At 58.9% G+C, this 17,349-nt stretch overlaps 2 protein-coding genes across 2 annotated transcripts; one reads left to right on the top strand and one right to left on the bottom strand.

Annotated features, from left to right (window-relative positions):
* Nucleotides 1-515: 515 nt before the first annotated feature.
* Nucleotides 516-8,267, top strand: ZNF331 (zinc finger protein 331). The gene is made up of 4 exons (XM_062177681.1): nt 516-689; nt 1,040-1,121; nt 2,281-2,407; nt 5,103-8,267. Exons 1-4 carry the CDS (start codon nt 562-564, stop codon nt 6,344-6,346), a joined length of 1,581 nt encoding a protein of 526 aa, XP_062033665.1. The 5' UTR covers nt 516-561; the 3' UTR covers nt 6,347-8,267.
* Nucleotides 8,268-10,496: 2,229 nt separating this feature from the next.
* On the bottom strand, nt 10,497-17,132 carry LOC133748692 (cationic amino acid transporter 3-like). The gene is made up of 11 exons (XM_062177624.1): nt 16,760-17,132; nt 15,521-15,679; nt 14,488-14,680; nt 13,418-13,530; nt 13,053-13,275; nt 12,832-12,971; nt 12,642-12,744; nt 11,981-12,186; nt 11,662-11,828; nt 10,800-10,908; nt 10,497-10,645 (listed from the first exon to the last, which is right to left on the bottom strand). Exons 1-11 carry the CDS (start codon nt 17,130-17,132, stop codon nt 10,497-10,499), a joined length of 1,935 nt encoding a protein of 644 aa, XP_062033608.1.
* Between the last annotated feature and the right edge of the window lie 217 nt (nt 17,133-17,349).

The following is a 17,349-nucleotide window of genomic DNA, read 5'->3' as shown; positions in this document are numbered from 1 at the left end:
GTTTTTCCGGAAGTGGACGCTGAGTGGGTCTCGGGCTTAAGTGCCTGCGGTTCACCAGCCCCTGCGCGGTGGTGGGCTGGGAGGGAGAGAGTGAGCAGCACCACACTGTGTTCCAGCAGGGGGTCGCTCACAGCAGAAGCAGTTAGCACCCCAGGGGTGCCGGGAGGGGCATCCTTCTGGGACACCCGCTGATGAGCAGTTCTGAGTGCACAGGTGTGTGTGACAGAGCGGATCGTAGTCCTCCCCTGCCCCGCCAGAGTCAGCCGACCCCGGTGGTCCGGGGCACAGCCTCCACACAGACCACCTCACCCCCAATGCCAGCTGCGGTGTGGGTGCAGCACTCTCGGGAAGTACTCCCAGCCGGGGGCCGTCAGACTCGGGGCCTACAAGGGGAAGGCGCCCAGTGGCCTTAGCCACACGAGAGGCACACATGTGAGCCCTGCCCGGGGGACTCGGCAGGTTACCTGCCGGCGTGCTTGTGTGACAGCAGGCGCTGCCTGTGGCCACCTGGGGACGCAAGCCTCGGGGCCCAGGCTCCTTACAGGGCCTCAGTGTGTAGACATGGCTGACTGTGTCATTCTCAGTCTGCAGGTGGGCTGGCACCGTGCGACCCGAAGCCCCCGCCCTGAGTCACCGGATTGGTCTTCCCAGCGAGGTCGTTCCCACCAGAACAGAAGCATTCCTGTCAGGTACGACACAGGTGGCCCCTCAGAACCCGAGGCAGAGACCAGCCGTCTCTCTTGGGTCAAAGGCAGATTCTTTCCTACACCCTGTCCCCTCCCTACCAGTAAAGAACCTTCCTGCTTCAGCGCCTGGGTTTGTCTCCCAGGCAAAAAAAAAAAAAAAAAAAAAAAAATAGAAATGCCGCTCTGCTTGGCTCTGCGCAGCTGGTGTCCTGGGGTTTCATCCAGAACCTTCTTCCTCTTTGCCAGGTTGCGTTCGTGTGTGGTTTGGAAGCACAGATGGAGGGGAGGGGCTGGGAGGTCACCTCGGGGACCCGGAGCGCACCCGGTCCGAATGGCTCTCTCCCCACTCCCAGGTCTGACCCTCGGAGCCCTCGTGTCTGTGGAAGGAACTGCGAGATGGCCAGCCACACCTCGACCTCAGAGAGCGCGGCTCAGGTAAGTGCGCCCTTCTTCCTTCTCGGCTCGCGGATGTTGCAGGCCCCCTCTGATCGCGGACCCACAGGTGCCCCTGTCCAGTGAGCAGTGACCCCACCCGTCCTGGCCGACGCCCGCTTCGTCGTTGAGTGCTTGATTCAGGAGTGACGTGGAAGCAGTGGAGGAGCCCAGCTCCTTGGGGGAGGGGCTGGCCACGTGTGCTCCCCGGCTAGTTGTCGGGGTGGAGGGGGAGTGACCCGAGCGCTGGTCTCTGCGGGGCTGTAGGAGCTAGAAGGCTCTAGAACCAGACAGCGCTATCGTCAGGGCCAGGCAGAGCTGCTGAGGGGTACATGTTGTCCTCATCGACTGGGCACTGCCCTGATTCTCAGTCTTTTCCTTTTTCCAAGATTGATCTATGTGAGGGTCAGAGCTTCCACCCACAGGTCCACCCCTAGACGGCCAGCATGGCCAGGGCGGGACCAGGCTGAAGCCAGGAACCTCGTCTGGGCCTCCCACGCTGGTGCAAGACCCCATCTTATGCTGCTTTCCCAGGCCATTAACGGAAGTGGAGACTCGGGACACAAACCAGCGCCCATACGGGATGCTGGCGTGGCAGGCGGGGCTTTACCCCACGTGATCCCGAATCATTTCCCGCTGTCCTCTAACTCGAGAGCCAGGGTGCGGTGGGAGTGGAGGAGGCGGCGGGCACAGACTGGTCCTGGGGAGAAGCGGCCAATGACCCAGAAAATGCTCTCAGGAGGCCCAGAAAAGTGGCCTGAGGGGGAAGCCAGGCGTGGATCCCAGAATCGCTTTGCACCAAAATCAAGTTAGCTTTGAATTCTATTCCGCGTGAACCTTTATCCGTACCATCTTTACCCCAAGAAGCAGAGAAACCTTAGGGGTCCCCAGTTGCAATCTCAGGATCGCTTTCTTTTCCCTTTAAGAAAAAAATACTCAGAGGCTGCGCTAGAAGCCCCGCCTTCTGGGGAGGCAGGAGGCAGGCAGGGCTCGCAGACCGGCGCCTGCAGGGGGAGGCAGCTGGCAGGTCTGCGTGATGGCGAGCCCCGCGGCGCACAGGTGAGGGCCCGCCGGTGCTGCGCTCTGGGGGCCGTGCCGCAGACCCAGCCGGGAGCTCCCTGCCCTCCGTCCCCTCCCCCTCCTGACGCTGTCGCCTTTGCAGGGCTCCGTGACGTTCTCGGACGTGGCCATCGACTTCTCGCAGGAGGAGTGGGCCTGCCTGACGTCCGCCCAGAGGGACCTGTACTGGGATGTGATGCTGGAGAACTACAGCAGCCTGGTGGCCCTGAGTGAGTCCTGCCCCCGGGACCCCTTCGCTGTGCTGCGCGCCTCTGCAAACAGGCTGTTGGCTTCCCAGCCGCTGGGGCTTCTGGGGCGGGGCGAGCCTTGGTGACTGGGGGACAGGCAGGAAGATCGGGGCGGGGGCGGCAGGCTCCCTGCAGAGGCTCGGGCCCCCCGGCGTCGCCGTGCCGTGGGCTGTGCCCCGTTGGTCTCGCACTGTGTTCTGTCTCCCGAGCCAGCGCTGCTGACGCTGCCGTCGGGCCAGGCTGGAGCGGTGGAGGCAGAGATGACCAAGCCCCTGCCCTCTGTGGCTCCTGGAGGCGGCAGCAGCCCTCGCTGTCAGGGCTTTTTCCCTGCTCTGTGGTCTGCGGCGTTCTGCGTTCGGCTGCCTGGGAGTGTGCGTGCTTCCCTCCGAAGGCACCGTGCCCGGCTGGGGCTCTTCTGTGCTGTCCACACATCCTGTCCGGGGCTCTGCCATGGCAGGGTTCTGTTGCTTCCTCATGTACCTGCCATGTTCCTTGGTAGATTTCTATTTATTTATTTATTTTTGGGAGACACAGATCTCCCAGATGCCCGTGACAACCAGGGCTGGACTGCGCCAAAGCGCACATTTGAAGAGTGAACTAGTGAGTGAGAGTCTCTCATTCTCCCTCTCTTTCTCTTTCTGCGTGTCTCTCTGCCTTTCAAATAAATGAAAATAAATAAACCCATACTCTTTTTTTTTTAAGATTTTTTTTTTTGAAAGGCAGAGTTAGGAGAGACTCAGGGGCACTCCCCAAATGGCCATAATGGCCAGGGCTGGGCCAAGCCAAAACCAGGAGCCTGGAGCTCCATCCGGGTCTCCCATGTTGGGGGCAGGGGCCAGCATTGTAACATAGTGGGTAAGGCTGCCACCTGCCACACCATCCCACATGGGCACCAGTTCAAGTCCAGCTGCTCCACTTCCCAGTCCAGGTCTCTGTTCATGTGGTGGGAAAGCAGTAGACGATGGCTCAAGTCCTTGGGCCCTCGCACCTGCGTGGGAGACCCGGAAGAAGCTCCTGGTTCCTGGCTTCAGACCAGCCAAGCTCCAGCCATTGCAGCCATCTGGGGAGTTAACCAGCGGATGGAAGACCTCTCTCTGTCTGTCCTTCTCACTCTCTGTAACTCTGCCTTTCAAATAAATCCTTTAAAAAATATTAAAGAGGTGGAGCAGCCAGAACTCAAACCGGAACCCATACGGGATGCCATTAGAGGCAGCAGCTTAACCTGCTGTGCCACAGCGCCAGCCCTCACCCCAGCTTTTCCAAGTACTCTCATGTCAATTTCAGAATAGTGTCGTCTTTGCTAATCTCATTTATAAGGACACACTGTAATGCTACATATTATGGGGTGCAGTACAATATTGGATGCATGTATGTGTGTGATGATTAAATTGGGTTGTCCTCTTTGTGCTGTGGACACTGAACAGCCTCTCTTGCAGCTGTTTGGAATGCAGCCATGACTTGTGAGCCCTGGTCGTCCTGTTGTGCTCTACACACTAAAGCTGCCTCTCCTCCCGTGCATCTTCAACATGGACTCCATTAGCCAGCCTCACTCTGCCCCTCGCCCACCACCACCCTTTTTTTTTTTTTAATATTTTACTTATTTATTTGTGAGGTAGAGTTACAGACAGTGAGCGGAAGAGACAGAGAGAGGTCTTCTGTCCACTGGTTCACTCCCCAAATGGCCACAACAGCCAGAGCCGTGCCAGTCCAAAGCCAGGAGCTTCTTCCGGGTCTCCCACATGGGTGCAGGGCCCCAAGGACTTGGGCCATCTTCTACTGCTTTCCCAGGCCATAGCAGAGAGCTGGATTGGAAGAGGAGCAGCCGGGACTAGAACCGGTGCCCATATGGGATGCCGGTGCCACAGGCGGAGGATTAACCTACTGTATCGTGGCGCTGCCCCCCCCTCCCCGATAAGATTTATTTATTTGAAAAGCAGAGTTAGAGAGAGAGGGAGAGGCAGAAAGAGAGAGATGTCCAGTTAGCCGGGGTCTCCCGTATCTGTACAGGAGCCCAAAGACTTGGGCCATCTTTCACTGTTTTCCCCGGTGCATTAGCAGGGAGCTGGATGGGAAGAGAGCAGCTAGGACTCAAACCAGCACCCATATGGGATGCCTGCAGCAGTTTAACCCACGGTGCCACAGCAGCAGCCACCACCCTTGTCTGGTAACCACCGCTCTACCGTCTGCTTCCGTGAAATCGGCTCTGGCCTCCCACAGAAGCACGAGAACATGCAGTGCTGGCTGATTGCTGCCAACACGGTGTCTCCCGGCCACCCATGCTACTGCAGACAGCAGGGGTTCATGCTTCCTGGTGACTGAGTAAGAAGTTTATCCGGTTAGCCACCTGTGCACTCTCACTGTTTGCCGTAGTTTGTATGTGACGTGCTGCGGTTTCCCAGCATGTGACATCTCCAGAACGCACAGGTCTCAGGCCTGCCCAGTGGACAGTGGCGGGACGAGGCATGCGCTTCCCTGGTGCCTCGGCAGGACTGCCTCCGGCGGTCTTCATTCACCGTGTGGGGCCGTGAGTGGAGTCCACAGGTTTACCACAAGCCCCGGGGGCTCCTGGCTCACTGTGGCAGAGGCTTTGTGTCGCTACTAGAGAAGCATTCGGCGTGTGGTTACATTTGTTTTTCTTTTTCTTTTAAAGGAAACAAAATGTTTGTTTATTTTTCAGATCTAGAGTCAACGTACGAGACTAAGAGTTTAACCATTGACAATACTGTTTACGAAATAAATTTTCCCAAAGTGAATTCAGGCATAAAAACGAAATCCTTCGGCCCTAAGGCGGTACCTAAATTACCGCGGGTCTCTCGAGAGCGAGACATCCACCCGGGGAGCATGGGCCACAAGAAGCGGCCGGCCAGCACGGAGGGCACGGAGCCTCAGGCGCGCCAGAGGCCGCGCCAGAGGGAGAGCTCCTACGCGTGCGAGGAGTGTGGGAAGGCCTTCAGCCGCAGCTACCAGCTCAGCCAGCATCACAAGATCCACACGGGCGAGAAGCCCTACGAGTGCAAGGACTGCAAGAAGGCCTTCCGCTGGGGCAACCAGCTCACTCAGCACCAGAAGATCCACACGGGCGAGAAGCCCTACGAGTGCAAGGAGTGCGGCAAGGCCTTCCGCTGGGGCTCCAGCCTCGTCATTCACAAGAGGATCCACACGGGCGAGAAGCCCTACGCGTGCAAGGACTGCGGCAAGGCCTTCCGGCGTGGGGATGAGCTCACTCAGCACCAGAGGTTCCACACGGGGGAGAAGGACTACGAGTGCAAAGACTGCGGGAAGACCTTCAGCCGCGTGTACAAGCTCATCCAGCACAAGCGGATCCACAGCGGCGAGAAGCCCTATGAGTGCCAAGACTGCGGCAAGGCCTTCATCTGTGGCTCCAGCCTCATCCAGCACAAGCGGATCCACACCGGTGAGAAGCCCTACGAGTGCCAGGAATGCGGCAAGGCCTTCACGCGAGTTAATTACCTCACTCAGCACCAGAAGATCCACACGGGGGAGAAGCCTCACGAGTGCAAGGAGTGCGGGAAGGCCTTCCGCTGGGGCTCCAGCCTCGTGAAGCACGAGCGGATCCACACGGGCGAGAAGCCGTACAGGTGTGCCGAGTGCGGGAAGGGCTTTAACTGTGGCTACCACCTCACGCAGCACGAGAGAATTCACACGGGGGAAACGCCCTACAAGTGTAAGGAGTGTGGGAAGGCCTTCATTTATGGGTCGAGCCTGGTTAAACATGAGAGAATTCACACAGGGGAGAAACCCTATGAATGTAAAGAATGTGGAAAGGCCTTTAGTCATGGCCATCAGCTCACACAGCACCAGAAAACTCACGCTGCGAAATCTTACACTTGTAAGGCGTGTGGGGAGGCATTTGATCACATAAGCCTTCTTAGAGAACACCAGAGAACTCACAGCAGTTGAAAACCCTTTGAATACACAGAGCGTCCAGACGCCTCGATAGCACATTCACTCCTTCCTCGGCACGAGGAGAACTCACGATGTCATCCCATTATGTCATCATTTGCCTCCACTGGTCATTGTCATGTCTGCTTATAAAACATCAGGAGTCGGACTAGAGGCAGATTGGGAGAGGAGAGGTCACTTTTTCTTAATACTCACAGCATAGTGTAGATGTTACACTGGATAGTTGGTTTACTGAACACACAAGCCTACCGCTACCATTCCATCTTCATCACACCTCGGGCTCGCTCTGGGGAGTAACCCTGCGGCCATTCTCACCAGCAAAGCCTTCGGTCATGGCACATACCCTGCCAGTCATCACCCCTGGCCCGCCTCTGCCCCCATGAGACACGCAGCAGACTGCTTGTCACCCTGTGCGTTACAGGTGTTCCTCAGCACATGATGATGGGTTTTGTCCTGAAAAACCCATCGTTAGATAACAATATCAAAATCCAGAAATAACGTCTCATACACCTAGCCTACCAAACAACACAGCTCAGCCTGGCCTGACCTAACCGTTCTCAGAACACTTAGCACCAGCCTACGTTGGGCCGAATCATCGGATACAAAGTCTATTCGATGAAAAGCTTTGAGTATCTTGTGTAATTTATTGAATACTGCACTACAAGTGCAATTCAGTGGTTGTACAGGTACGCTTTCGCAGCATCGTAAAGTTGAGAACCAGTGGTTGTGTAGGTAAGCTTTTGCAGCTCGTACAATTGAAAACTCAGTGGTTGTAGGATCCGCTTTCGCAGCATCGTGAAGTAAGCTCAGTGGTGATAGGGCCGCCTTCGCAGCATCGTGAAGTAAGCTCAGTGGCGATAGGGCCCGCTTTCGCAGCATCGTGACGTTGAAAAAGCAGAGGTTGTACAGATACACTTCTGCACTGTCATGAAGTTGAAAACTCAGTGGTGTAGGATCCGCTTTTGCAGCTTCGTAAAGTCAGCTCAGTGGTGATAGGACCTGCTGTCGCAGCATCGTGACGTTGAAATATCAGTGGCTTTACAGGTACGCTTCTGCACTGTCGTAAAGTTGAAAACGCAGTGGCTATGTGGGTAGACCTTGTACCATCGTAAAGCTGAACAATCGTTAAGTTGAACCATCGTAATTCAGAGCCATCTGTATTTGTGAAATGTACGTTATGTGCATTGTTTGTGCATAGGGATGATCCCATCTGCTTAAGACTGCCCTCGTGGAAATTAAATGTTTGGTACATGTAGAAATTACACGCTAAACTAAATGTTCGGTACACTTCTCGAAAGTCCATCCGGAGTATTGTAGCTCCGTTCACGTTACCTGTGCTCTTACCACCATTAGTGTTGATACTAGTGAGGTATTACCAGACACCGTAGCCCCCCGTGGGTGCAGCGAGTCTAGGAAAGGTCAGACCTCTAGAAGAAAAGGTAGATTCCTGTATCACAACCTTGGGTTAGGCAGTTTCTTAGTACACAAAAGAACCCAAACAGGATGAAAACCTGGGTTCATCTGGTGACACCATTAAGACAGGGAAAAGGCAGGAAGCGGACTGGGAGAAGATATTCTACATGTACCTGACGAAGGACTCACCTAGAAAATAAACGTTAATGACTCCGTGAATGGAAGATCAGGCACTTGGCAGAGATCACCAAGTGACCAGCGAGCAAGCGAGGGAACAAAGCAGAACCAGTGTGACGTCGCTAGGCAGTCACTAGAATGGCCAAAGGTAAAGTCACAGTGGCTTAGGAAGGGAAGTCGAATGTCTCAACAGCACAGAAAGCGAGCGAGGTGACGGGTATGTTCATTGACTTCACTCGAGCGTCCCACGTTGTATGCGTGTGTTAAAATACCTCCTTGTACTTGATAAATGTAATACATTTATATTTGTCTATTAAAGATATTAATAAAGAAGCTTTTAAAATCACAAGTGAGCAGGGGTCTGAGTAGACTTTGCATGGAATTGGGGGTCGGGGCCCAGGCCCTGTGTAGTCTCCTGAGGGAGAGCTGGGGCGGGCGCTGAAGCAGTGGCCAGAGCGCCTTTCCATGGGGACTGTCCTGGGAGGTCAGCAAAGGGCCGCGAGGGACCTCGGGGTGTGGTCATGTCGGGTGGGTCCTCAGCCTTCATGTCTGGCTGAGGATGTGGATCCAATAGGGAGCATTTTTGGGTGGGGCGGGGGTAGTGCCAGATGCAACCTTCAGAGCTGAGCATCTTTCTGCCCTGGGCTTCAGGACCCTTTAACAGTCATCCTCACAGGCATGGTGACCCATTCTGTGGGAACAGTGCCAATGTTCTCCAGGGGAGCCCCGGAGCCACCACCCCCATCTTGGTTTGTTTTACCAAGATGATACCCAGGCTGGGTACTACAGCTCTGGTGGTCCAAGGGCACCACCCCATGCTGGTGAGGCCTCAATGCAGATGGCATGGGGGGGGGGGTGCATGTGGCGGAGAGGGCCCTCTTAGAGGCCCGAGAGCTACGTGGATCCCAGGGCAGTGACCCAGCACCAGGTCCGGCCACCTCATCTCCACAGTGGGGACCAGGCTTCCAACACAGACCTCAGGGGACACATGGGAACCACAGCAGGTAGGCACTGCCCTTCCAGGCTTTGTGCACGAACCTGGAAGACGGGTGGGGCGGGCAGGGATGGAGGGTGAGGTGGGAAATGGGTGACGGGAGGGAGCAAGGGCCCTGAGAAGCAGGCCTTGTCCAGAGGCCTCCCTCGGGTGAACACAGCCCAGCCGGGGTGGACAGCGCCCACTGCCTGGAGGAAATGTGAGGAGTTCAAACAGCAAAACCTTAATCCAGCCTAAGGGGTTACTGTGGATGGTGACCGCAAAATGCCCCGAGGCCTCACTGGCTTCGGCCTCTGCTTTTGTGAGGGGCTTGGGTGCTGAGACCAGAGAGCCTGACCTCAACAGGACGCCCTCAGAGCATGCAGTGCAGCGGCGGGGAGAAAAGCGGGTGTCCCAGGCACCCGCACAGATCTCACCAACGACCGCCTCCCAAGCCAGAACCAGCCCCGAAAACCAAAGCACGGAGCTGGGGGTTGTGTTCTTCCATCTGCTGACTCCCCAAATGACAACGGCTGAGGCTGGTCCAGACCACGAGCCGGGGGCCCGGCACTCCATCGAAGCCTCCAGCATGGGTGGAGGGGGTCCAAGCACGTGGGCCATCTCCCACTGCTTTCTCTCCCAGGCGCATCAGCAGGGTCAGAAGTGGAGAAGCTGAGACGCTCCAGTATGGGACGCTGGCTTTGCAAGTGGCAGCCTAACCCTATTTGATGCCACATACGCAGTTATCCCTGGATATCTACAGGGACCGGGGGGAGGGGGGTGTCCAGAGCCCTCTGCGGATACCAAAATGCACGGCCACTTAAGGCCACCTGCAAACGAGCGTGTCTGCACACAGCCTGGGCACATCCTGTTCCGCACTTGGCATCGCCTCCGCGTGCTGGGACACTGGCTGTGGCACTGCTGTCACCACAGAAGCAGGAAGCAGTGCCCTTTTTTTTTTTTTTTTTTTTTTTGGGACAGGCAGAGTTAGAGACAGACAGAAAGATCTTCCTTCTGTTGGTTCACCCCCCAAATGGCCGCTACAGCCAGCGTGCTGCACCAATCTGAAGCCAGGAGCCAGGCGCTTCTCCCGGTCTCCCATGCAGGTGCGGGGCCCAAGCACTTGGGCCATCCTCCACTGCCTTCCCGGGCCACAGCAGAGAGCTGGCCTGGAAGAGGGGCAACCGGGACAGAATCCGGTGCCCTAACCGGGACTAGAACCCGGGGTGCCGGCGCCACAGGCAGAGATTAGCCTAGTGAGCCGCGCTGGCCAGCAGTGCCCTCTCTCCACACCTCTCCTGCCTGCAGTGGCTGGGTCTGTGGAGGCAGAGCCCACTGCAGGCTGAGCCGCTGACCCTCGGGCTGGATGACGTCTGAGAAACTGCGTGGAAGGACTCTTCGCTGGGCACCTCATCGAGGTCAGCAGAGCCGCAGTCGGCTTCCTGTGTTCTCCGCACCTGTGCCGTCCACGGCGCATGCACACGTCGAAATATCACGCTGGACAGCACAAGTATAGATTTTTATTTGTCAACTTAAAAAAATAAGTTAGTCTCTGAAAAATAAAAAAAAGTAAACACACTGTGCTCACAGACCGCCAAGAGCCCCCGGCCCGGGGACGACCTCAGCATCAGGAGAGCTTTCGCCCGGAGCCTGGGGGCTGGAGTTCGGCGGCTGCCGATCCTTCTTCTCCTCCAAGCTGTGTCGGATCCCATATCCAAAATAGATGGCAAATCCTAGCGGGGAAGTGAGTTGGTGAGGTGGGGGCGAGGCAGGGGTCTCTCCTCCCCCGACGAGGCCCAAGGGGACCTGACTCTCATCTCAGCCTGTCACGGAGAGGTGGCGGGAAGAGGCACCCAAGAGGCCTCTTTTCCCCGGACAGCCACTCACCAATCGCCATCCAGACTGCAAACTGGGCCCAGGTCCTGCCGGCCATCTGCATCATCAGGTAGAGGTTCACAAAGATGCTCACCAGCGGAAGGACAGGCAGGGCAGGTGCCTGCGGGCAGACGGGAGCCCGTGTAAAACGTTAATTATGTAAATAATCCCCTCGACCGGTTCTGTCATGTGGACTAAACGCTAATCTGGTGGATGTACTTGGTTTAATTACCAGAGGGGGTGGCACTGTGGCACAGCAGGTGAAGCTGCCGCCCACATCGCCAACAGCCCATTCAGGTGCTGGTTTGAGTCCCAGCTGCCCCACTTCCTATCCAGCTCTCTGCTGAGGCACCTGGGAAAGCAGCAGCAGTTGGCCCAAGTACTTGGGCTTCTGACGCCCCGGTGGGTGAGCTGGATGGAGTTCCAGGCTACCGGCTTTAGCCCGGCCCATCCCTAACTGTTGTGACCGTTTGGGAATAAACTAGCAGATGGAAGGTATCTCTCTCCCCAACTCTGCCTTTCACAATGCATGAATCTTTATATTATTAAAATTTATTCTCAGTAGCTGTTTTCCATTTTTAATTTGTATTCACTGGGGTAAAAGGCACAGCGACAGACAGTGAGAGACAGAGATAGATGTCCCATGTGCCCCAGATGCCTGCAGCACCCGAGGCTGGAGTGAACCCAGGCCACAGGACATCCCGGAGGGATGGGCAACAGGCTTAGCCACGGGGCATCGCATGGGATGGGGGATTCAGGAAATGGGCCCTGATCTTAGCAGCCCCCCACACACACTCCGCCTTCCTGGGCCAGGTGAGTTTTGGACCAAGGTAGGCAGAGTTCGGTGACTCAGGCTGGGTTGTGGGTCACTCACCTTGAAGTAGAGAGGGGTGGCGTTCTGGGGCTGTCTCCAGACAACGAGAGTGAGCCCCAAAACCAGCAGCAGCAGCAGCACAGCCACGGAGGTGGAAACAGGGTCTCCAGAGAACAGGTGCCCAGGCCACTGGGCCAGCATCAGGCTGAAAGCAGCCAGCAGGAGAACTGCAAGGGCCACACGGGGGGCTCGGGCCAACTCCACTCCCAGAACGGCCCGCACCAAGAAGGGCCCCTCTCCCCAGCCCTGACCGCGTCCGGCGCGGGGCACCCCGGAGACACACACACACACACACACACACACCCTCCCCAGCGCTCACCAAGCAGCGAGGCACAGCCATAGACGGCCTGGCCAGACTTCAGGCTGGGGCCTGGGTCTCCGGGGCTACACGGACTACTGAGAGTCTTCGAGGAGCCTGAGTCAGAGGTGCCCGCCGGGGCCAGTGCTTCCGGCTGGCCAGGCTTCATCTCAAGCTCTTCCCCGCCTGTCTTCTCACTCTGGCGTATATTCTGGTCTGGTTGGTACCTGAATGGGAGGTGTTCTGATACCGAGGGGCCAGCGTCGTGGTGCACCTGCATCCCTCGAGAACCAGTCCGAGTCCTGGCTGCTCTGCCTCCCATGCCGCTCCCTGCTAATGCGCCTGGGAAGGCAGCAGTCGATGGCCCAGGGGGGAGACCCACCGGGCCAGTGTTGTGGCATAAAAGGCTAAGCCTGCGCCTGTAGTGTGGGCATGCCTGGTTCGAGTTCCGGCTGCTCCACTTCCGGTCCCGCTCCCTGCTAATGTACTTGGGAAAGCCACAGAGGATGGCCCAAGTGCTTGAGCCCCTGCTGCCCACGTGGGAGACCCGGAAGAAGCTCCTGGTGCCTGGCTTTGGCCTGGTCCAGCCAAGTGGTTGCAGCCATCTGGGGAGTGAACCAGTGGATGGAAGATCTCTCTATCTCTCTCCTCCCTCTCTCCCGGCCCCCTGGTGGAGTCTCACCTGAGCACAAGAACAGAGAAGGCCACCAAGGAGTAGGACAGCAGGGTCCCAGTGGACGTGAGGTCCACAAGATCGCCAAGCTCGAACAGGAACGCCATGGCCGCTGGCGTGGGGACAAAACCACAAGAGCATGAGGGTGGGTGGGGAGGAGCCGGGAGAAGGCGCGCCGGCCAGGCTTGCGGGCCCTCACCTGCGACCACTCCGGACACGGCCGTGGCCAGCGCGGGCGTGCGCGTGCGCGCGTGGATCCTGGCCAGACTGCGGAAGAGCAGCCCGTCCTCCGCCATGGCGTAGATGACCCGCGGCATGGGGAACATGGCGCCCAGGAGGCTGGGGGGGAGGAGACGGACGTGAGGGGCCGCCGGGGGCCGCGGCGCAGCGCCCGGGGCCGGAGAGGGGCTCCGCACCCACCTGGAGGTCAGGGCGCACAGGGTGCCCACGGCCACGGCGTATCTGACCGGGGCCCACCCGACGTGCACGAAGGCCTCGGGCAGGGGGCTCTCGGCGTGGATCTGGTAGTAGGGCACCATGAGGGTGAGCGCCGCGGACACGCCGAAGTAGGCCAAGAAGCAGATGAAGAGCGAGAGGGCGATGCCCAGAGGCGTCGAGCGCTGCGGGTTGCGCGCTTCCTCCCCTGCGGGGCCAGGGCCGGGTCAGCGCGGGCGGCGGGGCCACGTGACGCCTCTGCGCGCCAGGCCCGCGGGTCCAGCGGCGGCACCGGGGCTCGAGCCCGCGCGTCCCTGAGGTGGCCGCTCCTGGGGCCCCTTCCGCCTTACCCGTGGTGGCGATGCAGTCAAAGCCGATGAAGGCAAAGAAGCACGTGGCCGCCCCCCGCAGAATCCCGTGGAAGCCGAAAGGCACGAAGCCCCCGGTGCCCAGGGGGCCCAGGCTGTGGAGAGAGGGGGCGGGGAGGGGCGTTCTTCAGCCGGAGCCACAGGGACCCGGCCACAGCCGCAGGTCCTGGCTCCCTGCGGCCCAGAAGGCCGCTGCTAATGACCCGGAGCTGTGGTCGGCTGCACCCGCCCCTGCCCCGCTGCCGAGCCTGGGAGGGCGCCTGACCCGGAGCTGTGGCCGGCTGCACCCGCCCCTGCCCCGCTGCCGGGCCTGGGAGGGCACCTGACCAGGAGCTGTGGTCGGCTGCCCCGCTGCCGGGCCTGGGAGGGCGCCTGACCCGGAGCTGTGGCCGGCTGCACCTGCCCCTGCCCCACTGCCGGGCCTGGGAGGGCGCCTGACCCGGAGCTGTGGCCGGCTGCACCTGCCCCTGCCCCGCTGCCGGGCCTGGGAGGGCAGCTGACCCGGAGCTGTGGTCGGCTGCCCCGCTGCCGGGCCTGGGAGGGCGCCTGACCCGGAGCTGTGGCCGGCTGCACCTGCCCCTGCCCTGCTGCCGGGCCTGGGAGGGCACCTGACCCGGAGCTGTGGTCGGCTGCCCCGCTGCCGGGCCTGGGAGGGCAGCTGACCCGGAGCTGTGGTCGGCTGCACCTGCCCCTGTCCCGCTGCCGGGCCTGGGAGGGCGCCTGACCCGGAGCTGTGGTCGGCTGCCCCGCTGCCGGGCCTGGGAGGGCACCTGACCCGGAGCTGTGGCCGGCTGCACCTGCCCCTGCCCCGCTGCTGGGCCTGGGAGGGCGCCTAACCCGGAGCTGTGGCCGGCTGCACCTGCCCCTGCCCCACTGCCGGGCCTGGGAGGGCGCCTGACCCGGAGCTGTGGCCGGCTGCACCTGCCCCTGCCCCGCTGCCGGGCCTGGGAGGGCAGCTGACCCGGAGCTGTGGTCGGCTGCCCCGCTGCCGGGCCTGGGAGGGCGCCTGACCCGGAGCTGTGGTCGGCTCCGCCCGCCCCTGCCCGGCTAACCTGGAGCTGTTGTGGCCGGAGCTGTTGTGGGCTCCGGCCACGGCGCGGCTGTAGTCCAGCTCCGTGAGCTTCCAGTTGTGCAGCTCCCCCTTGATGAAGCCAGAGACGGTGACGCCACCCAGCACCAGGAGGTTCACGCCGGTGAACGTCTTGGTGACCAGGGCCGACTCGCGGGCGCCCAGAGCCAGCAGTCCTGCAGGGGACGCCAGAAAACAGTGACCCCAGGGACAAGGCGGCACGCGGGCTGGCGGGGACTGCTTCGCCAGTGGATGGAAAGGGCCCCGACCCAGGCGGGGGCAGTGGGGGACACAGCACCCTGAAGGCACTGAATGCCGGTGGATCGTATACGTGGAAAGGGTTAAACCTCTCTCTAGGGTATGGTTCGACACTCCAAGAAATGTGCACAACATATAATGATCAGATCGGGGGAACATTTCCCTCTCCCTGTCAGAAGTATTCAAGTGTTAAGTATTTTTGTTAACATTTAATAAAAGGGGGGGAGGTATGGCCGTTGGGTGCAGTGGCTAAGATGCCATGTGGGCCGCCTGCACCCCACGTCAGAGGGTTCAGCTCCCAGGTGCTCTCCCTCCACTCCAGTTTCCCGTTAATGCACCCCTGGGGAGGCGGTGGTGGGCATCTGCCACCCACGCTGGAGATGGATACTGAGTGCCAGGCTCTTGCCTTCATCATAGCCCAACGCTCGCTGTTTCGGGTGTTTGGGGAGCGAAACAGCAGACGGGGAGTCTGTCGTACAGAGTGAGAATAAGTTCTTAAATCTTTTAAAAACCAACTTTGGTCTCAGTAGGAAGGAAGCTGTGAGTGTTTCTCAGCAGAGGCGTGATTTGACTCCCAGGAGACCTCCTCGTTGGCAGTGTCTGGGCGGGTGTCCCTGGCACCCTAAGGCTGGGACACCACTCGGCATCCTGTGATGCCCAGGCTGCCCCGGGAGCAGAACCAGTCCTGGAGCCTGGCCTTCCTGCATCCCTGCCTCCCCTCTCCAGGCCCCACTGCTCCCAGCTCATCCCTGCCTTACCTGTGAGGAGCAGCACCAGCCCCAGCGCAAAGAAGTCTGGGTACGAGGCCAGGACGTGGGGCACGTGCAGGGGGAAAGTGCCCTGCAGGGCCCTGGCCACGTGGCCCCCGATGAGGTTATCGAAGGAGGTGCTCCAGGCCCGGGCCACGCTGGCTGCGCCTGTGGGAGGATGGACATTCTTTGTGAACAGAAGAGACAGAGAGAAACCTTGTTTCTCAAAGAGACTTTTATGGACTTTTATGGAAAGAAGACGAAATAGCCAATCTCCAAGTTTCTTTACATGGCGTGGGGACAAGCAGAGACAAACATTAGAAAAATCTTTGGTGCTGCCATCAGTGGTACAGCAGATTAAGCCACTGGCTTCTTTGCTGGCATCCCCTGAGCCTCAGGTTCAAGTCCTGGCTGCTGCACTTAAGATCCAGTTCACGCAACTGGGAAAGCAGTAGAAGATGGCCCAAGTACTTGGGTCCCTGCCCCCATGTGGGATACTGGAATGGAGTTCCTGATTGCTGGCATCACCCTGGCCCAGCCCCCGCCCCAGTCATGGCCCTTTAGGAAGTGAACCAAAGGATGGAAGATCAATCTCAATCTCTCTCTCTCTCTCTCTCTCTCCCCCCCCCCCACCTCTCTGACTTTCAAATAAACTTTAAGATAAAGAGGGGGCTGGCATTGTGGCCTAGCAGGTAAAGCTGCCGCCTACAATGCCAGCTGTATCCCTGCTGTTGGCCTAAGAAAGCAGCAGAAGATGGCCCAAGTGTCTGGCCCCCTGCCAGGTGGGGAGACCCATGGGAGACCCTGGCTTGAGCCTGGCTCTGCACTGGCCATTGCAGCCATTTAGGGAGTAAACCAGCAGATGGAAGACCTGTCTCTCCCTCTCTCTGACTTTCAAATAAACAAATCTTAGAAAAAGAAAAATAAACAAACAGATGTTAGGTGATACACACTACACAAGAAAAGAAGCTGGCCAGGCAGGGTGGGGCCGGCCAGGAGATGAGAGTGGCAGTTTTCTTAAATGAGCACCAGGGAGAATCTCCAGCGGTGACAGCTGAGCAGAGACATCAAAATGACGAGCAATGAGCCTTGTGGAACACGGCCCCTCATCGACAAGTGCCCCTCCCTGCCTCCTCCTGCAGGCTCACCCCGCAGGTAGATGACAGGAAGGCATCCCACCGTCTGTGTCCCTAACCTCCCATCCTAAGTCCTGTGTCCCCACACCATCCACCCGTCCCATCCTCTCACCAATGACATAGGAGAGTATGAGGTTCCAGCCGGTGACGAACGCCAAGAACTGGCCCACTGTGACATAGCTGTAGAGATACGCAGAACCGGAACAGGGAACCCGGGCCCCAAACTCGGCGTAGCACAGTCCAGACAACACAGACGTCAGGGCTGCCACCAAGAAGCAGATGACGATGGCCGGTCCAGCTTTATCTCTGGCCACCTCCCCGGCAAGGACATACACACCGGCCCCCAGGGTGCTGCCCACACCCAGTGCCACCAGATCCAGGGTACTCAAACACCGAGACAGGCGGCTCTCGGCCTGCTCGCTGGGCTCCAGGGGCCGCCTGCGTACCAGCTTCTGACCAAACCGCCAAAGGTGCTGGCGCAGCATCCTGCACGGAGTTGAAGGGCTGAGACCTGCTGTGAAAACAAGGCAGGAAGACATCAGCAACATCCAGTCCGGGCCTCTCTCAGCACAAGACCACCTCCACAGGGACCTGCGGGGGCCTCATTCATCTCCAGTCCTTGGCTTCAGGCATCAGTTAGACTTTCAATTCTTGGGGTTAGGCACTGTGGCACAGTGGGTAAAGCCACTGCAAAGCCACTCC

Source organism: Lepus europaeus, chromosome 19 (assembly GCF_033115175.1).
Source record: "Lepus europaeus isolate LE1 chromosome 19, mLepTim1.pri, whole genome shotgun sequence".
NCBI lineage: Eukaryota > Metazoa > Chordata > Mammalia > Lagomorpha > Leporidae > Lepus > Lepus europaeus.
Note: the sequence above shows the minus strand (reverse complement) of the source record. Positions and strands in the feature narration are given on the sequence as shown.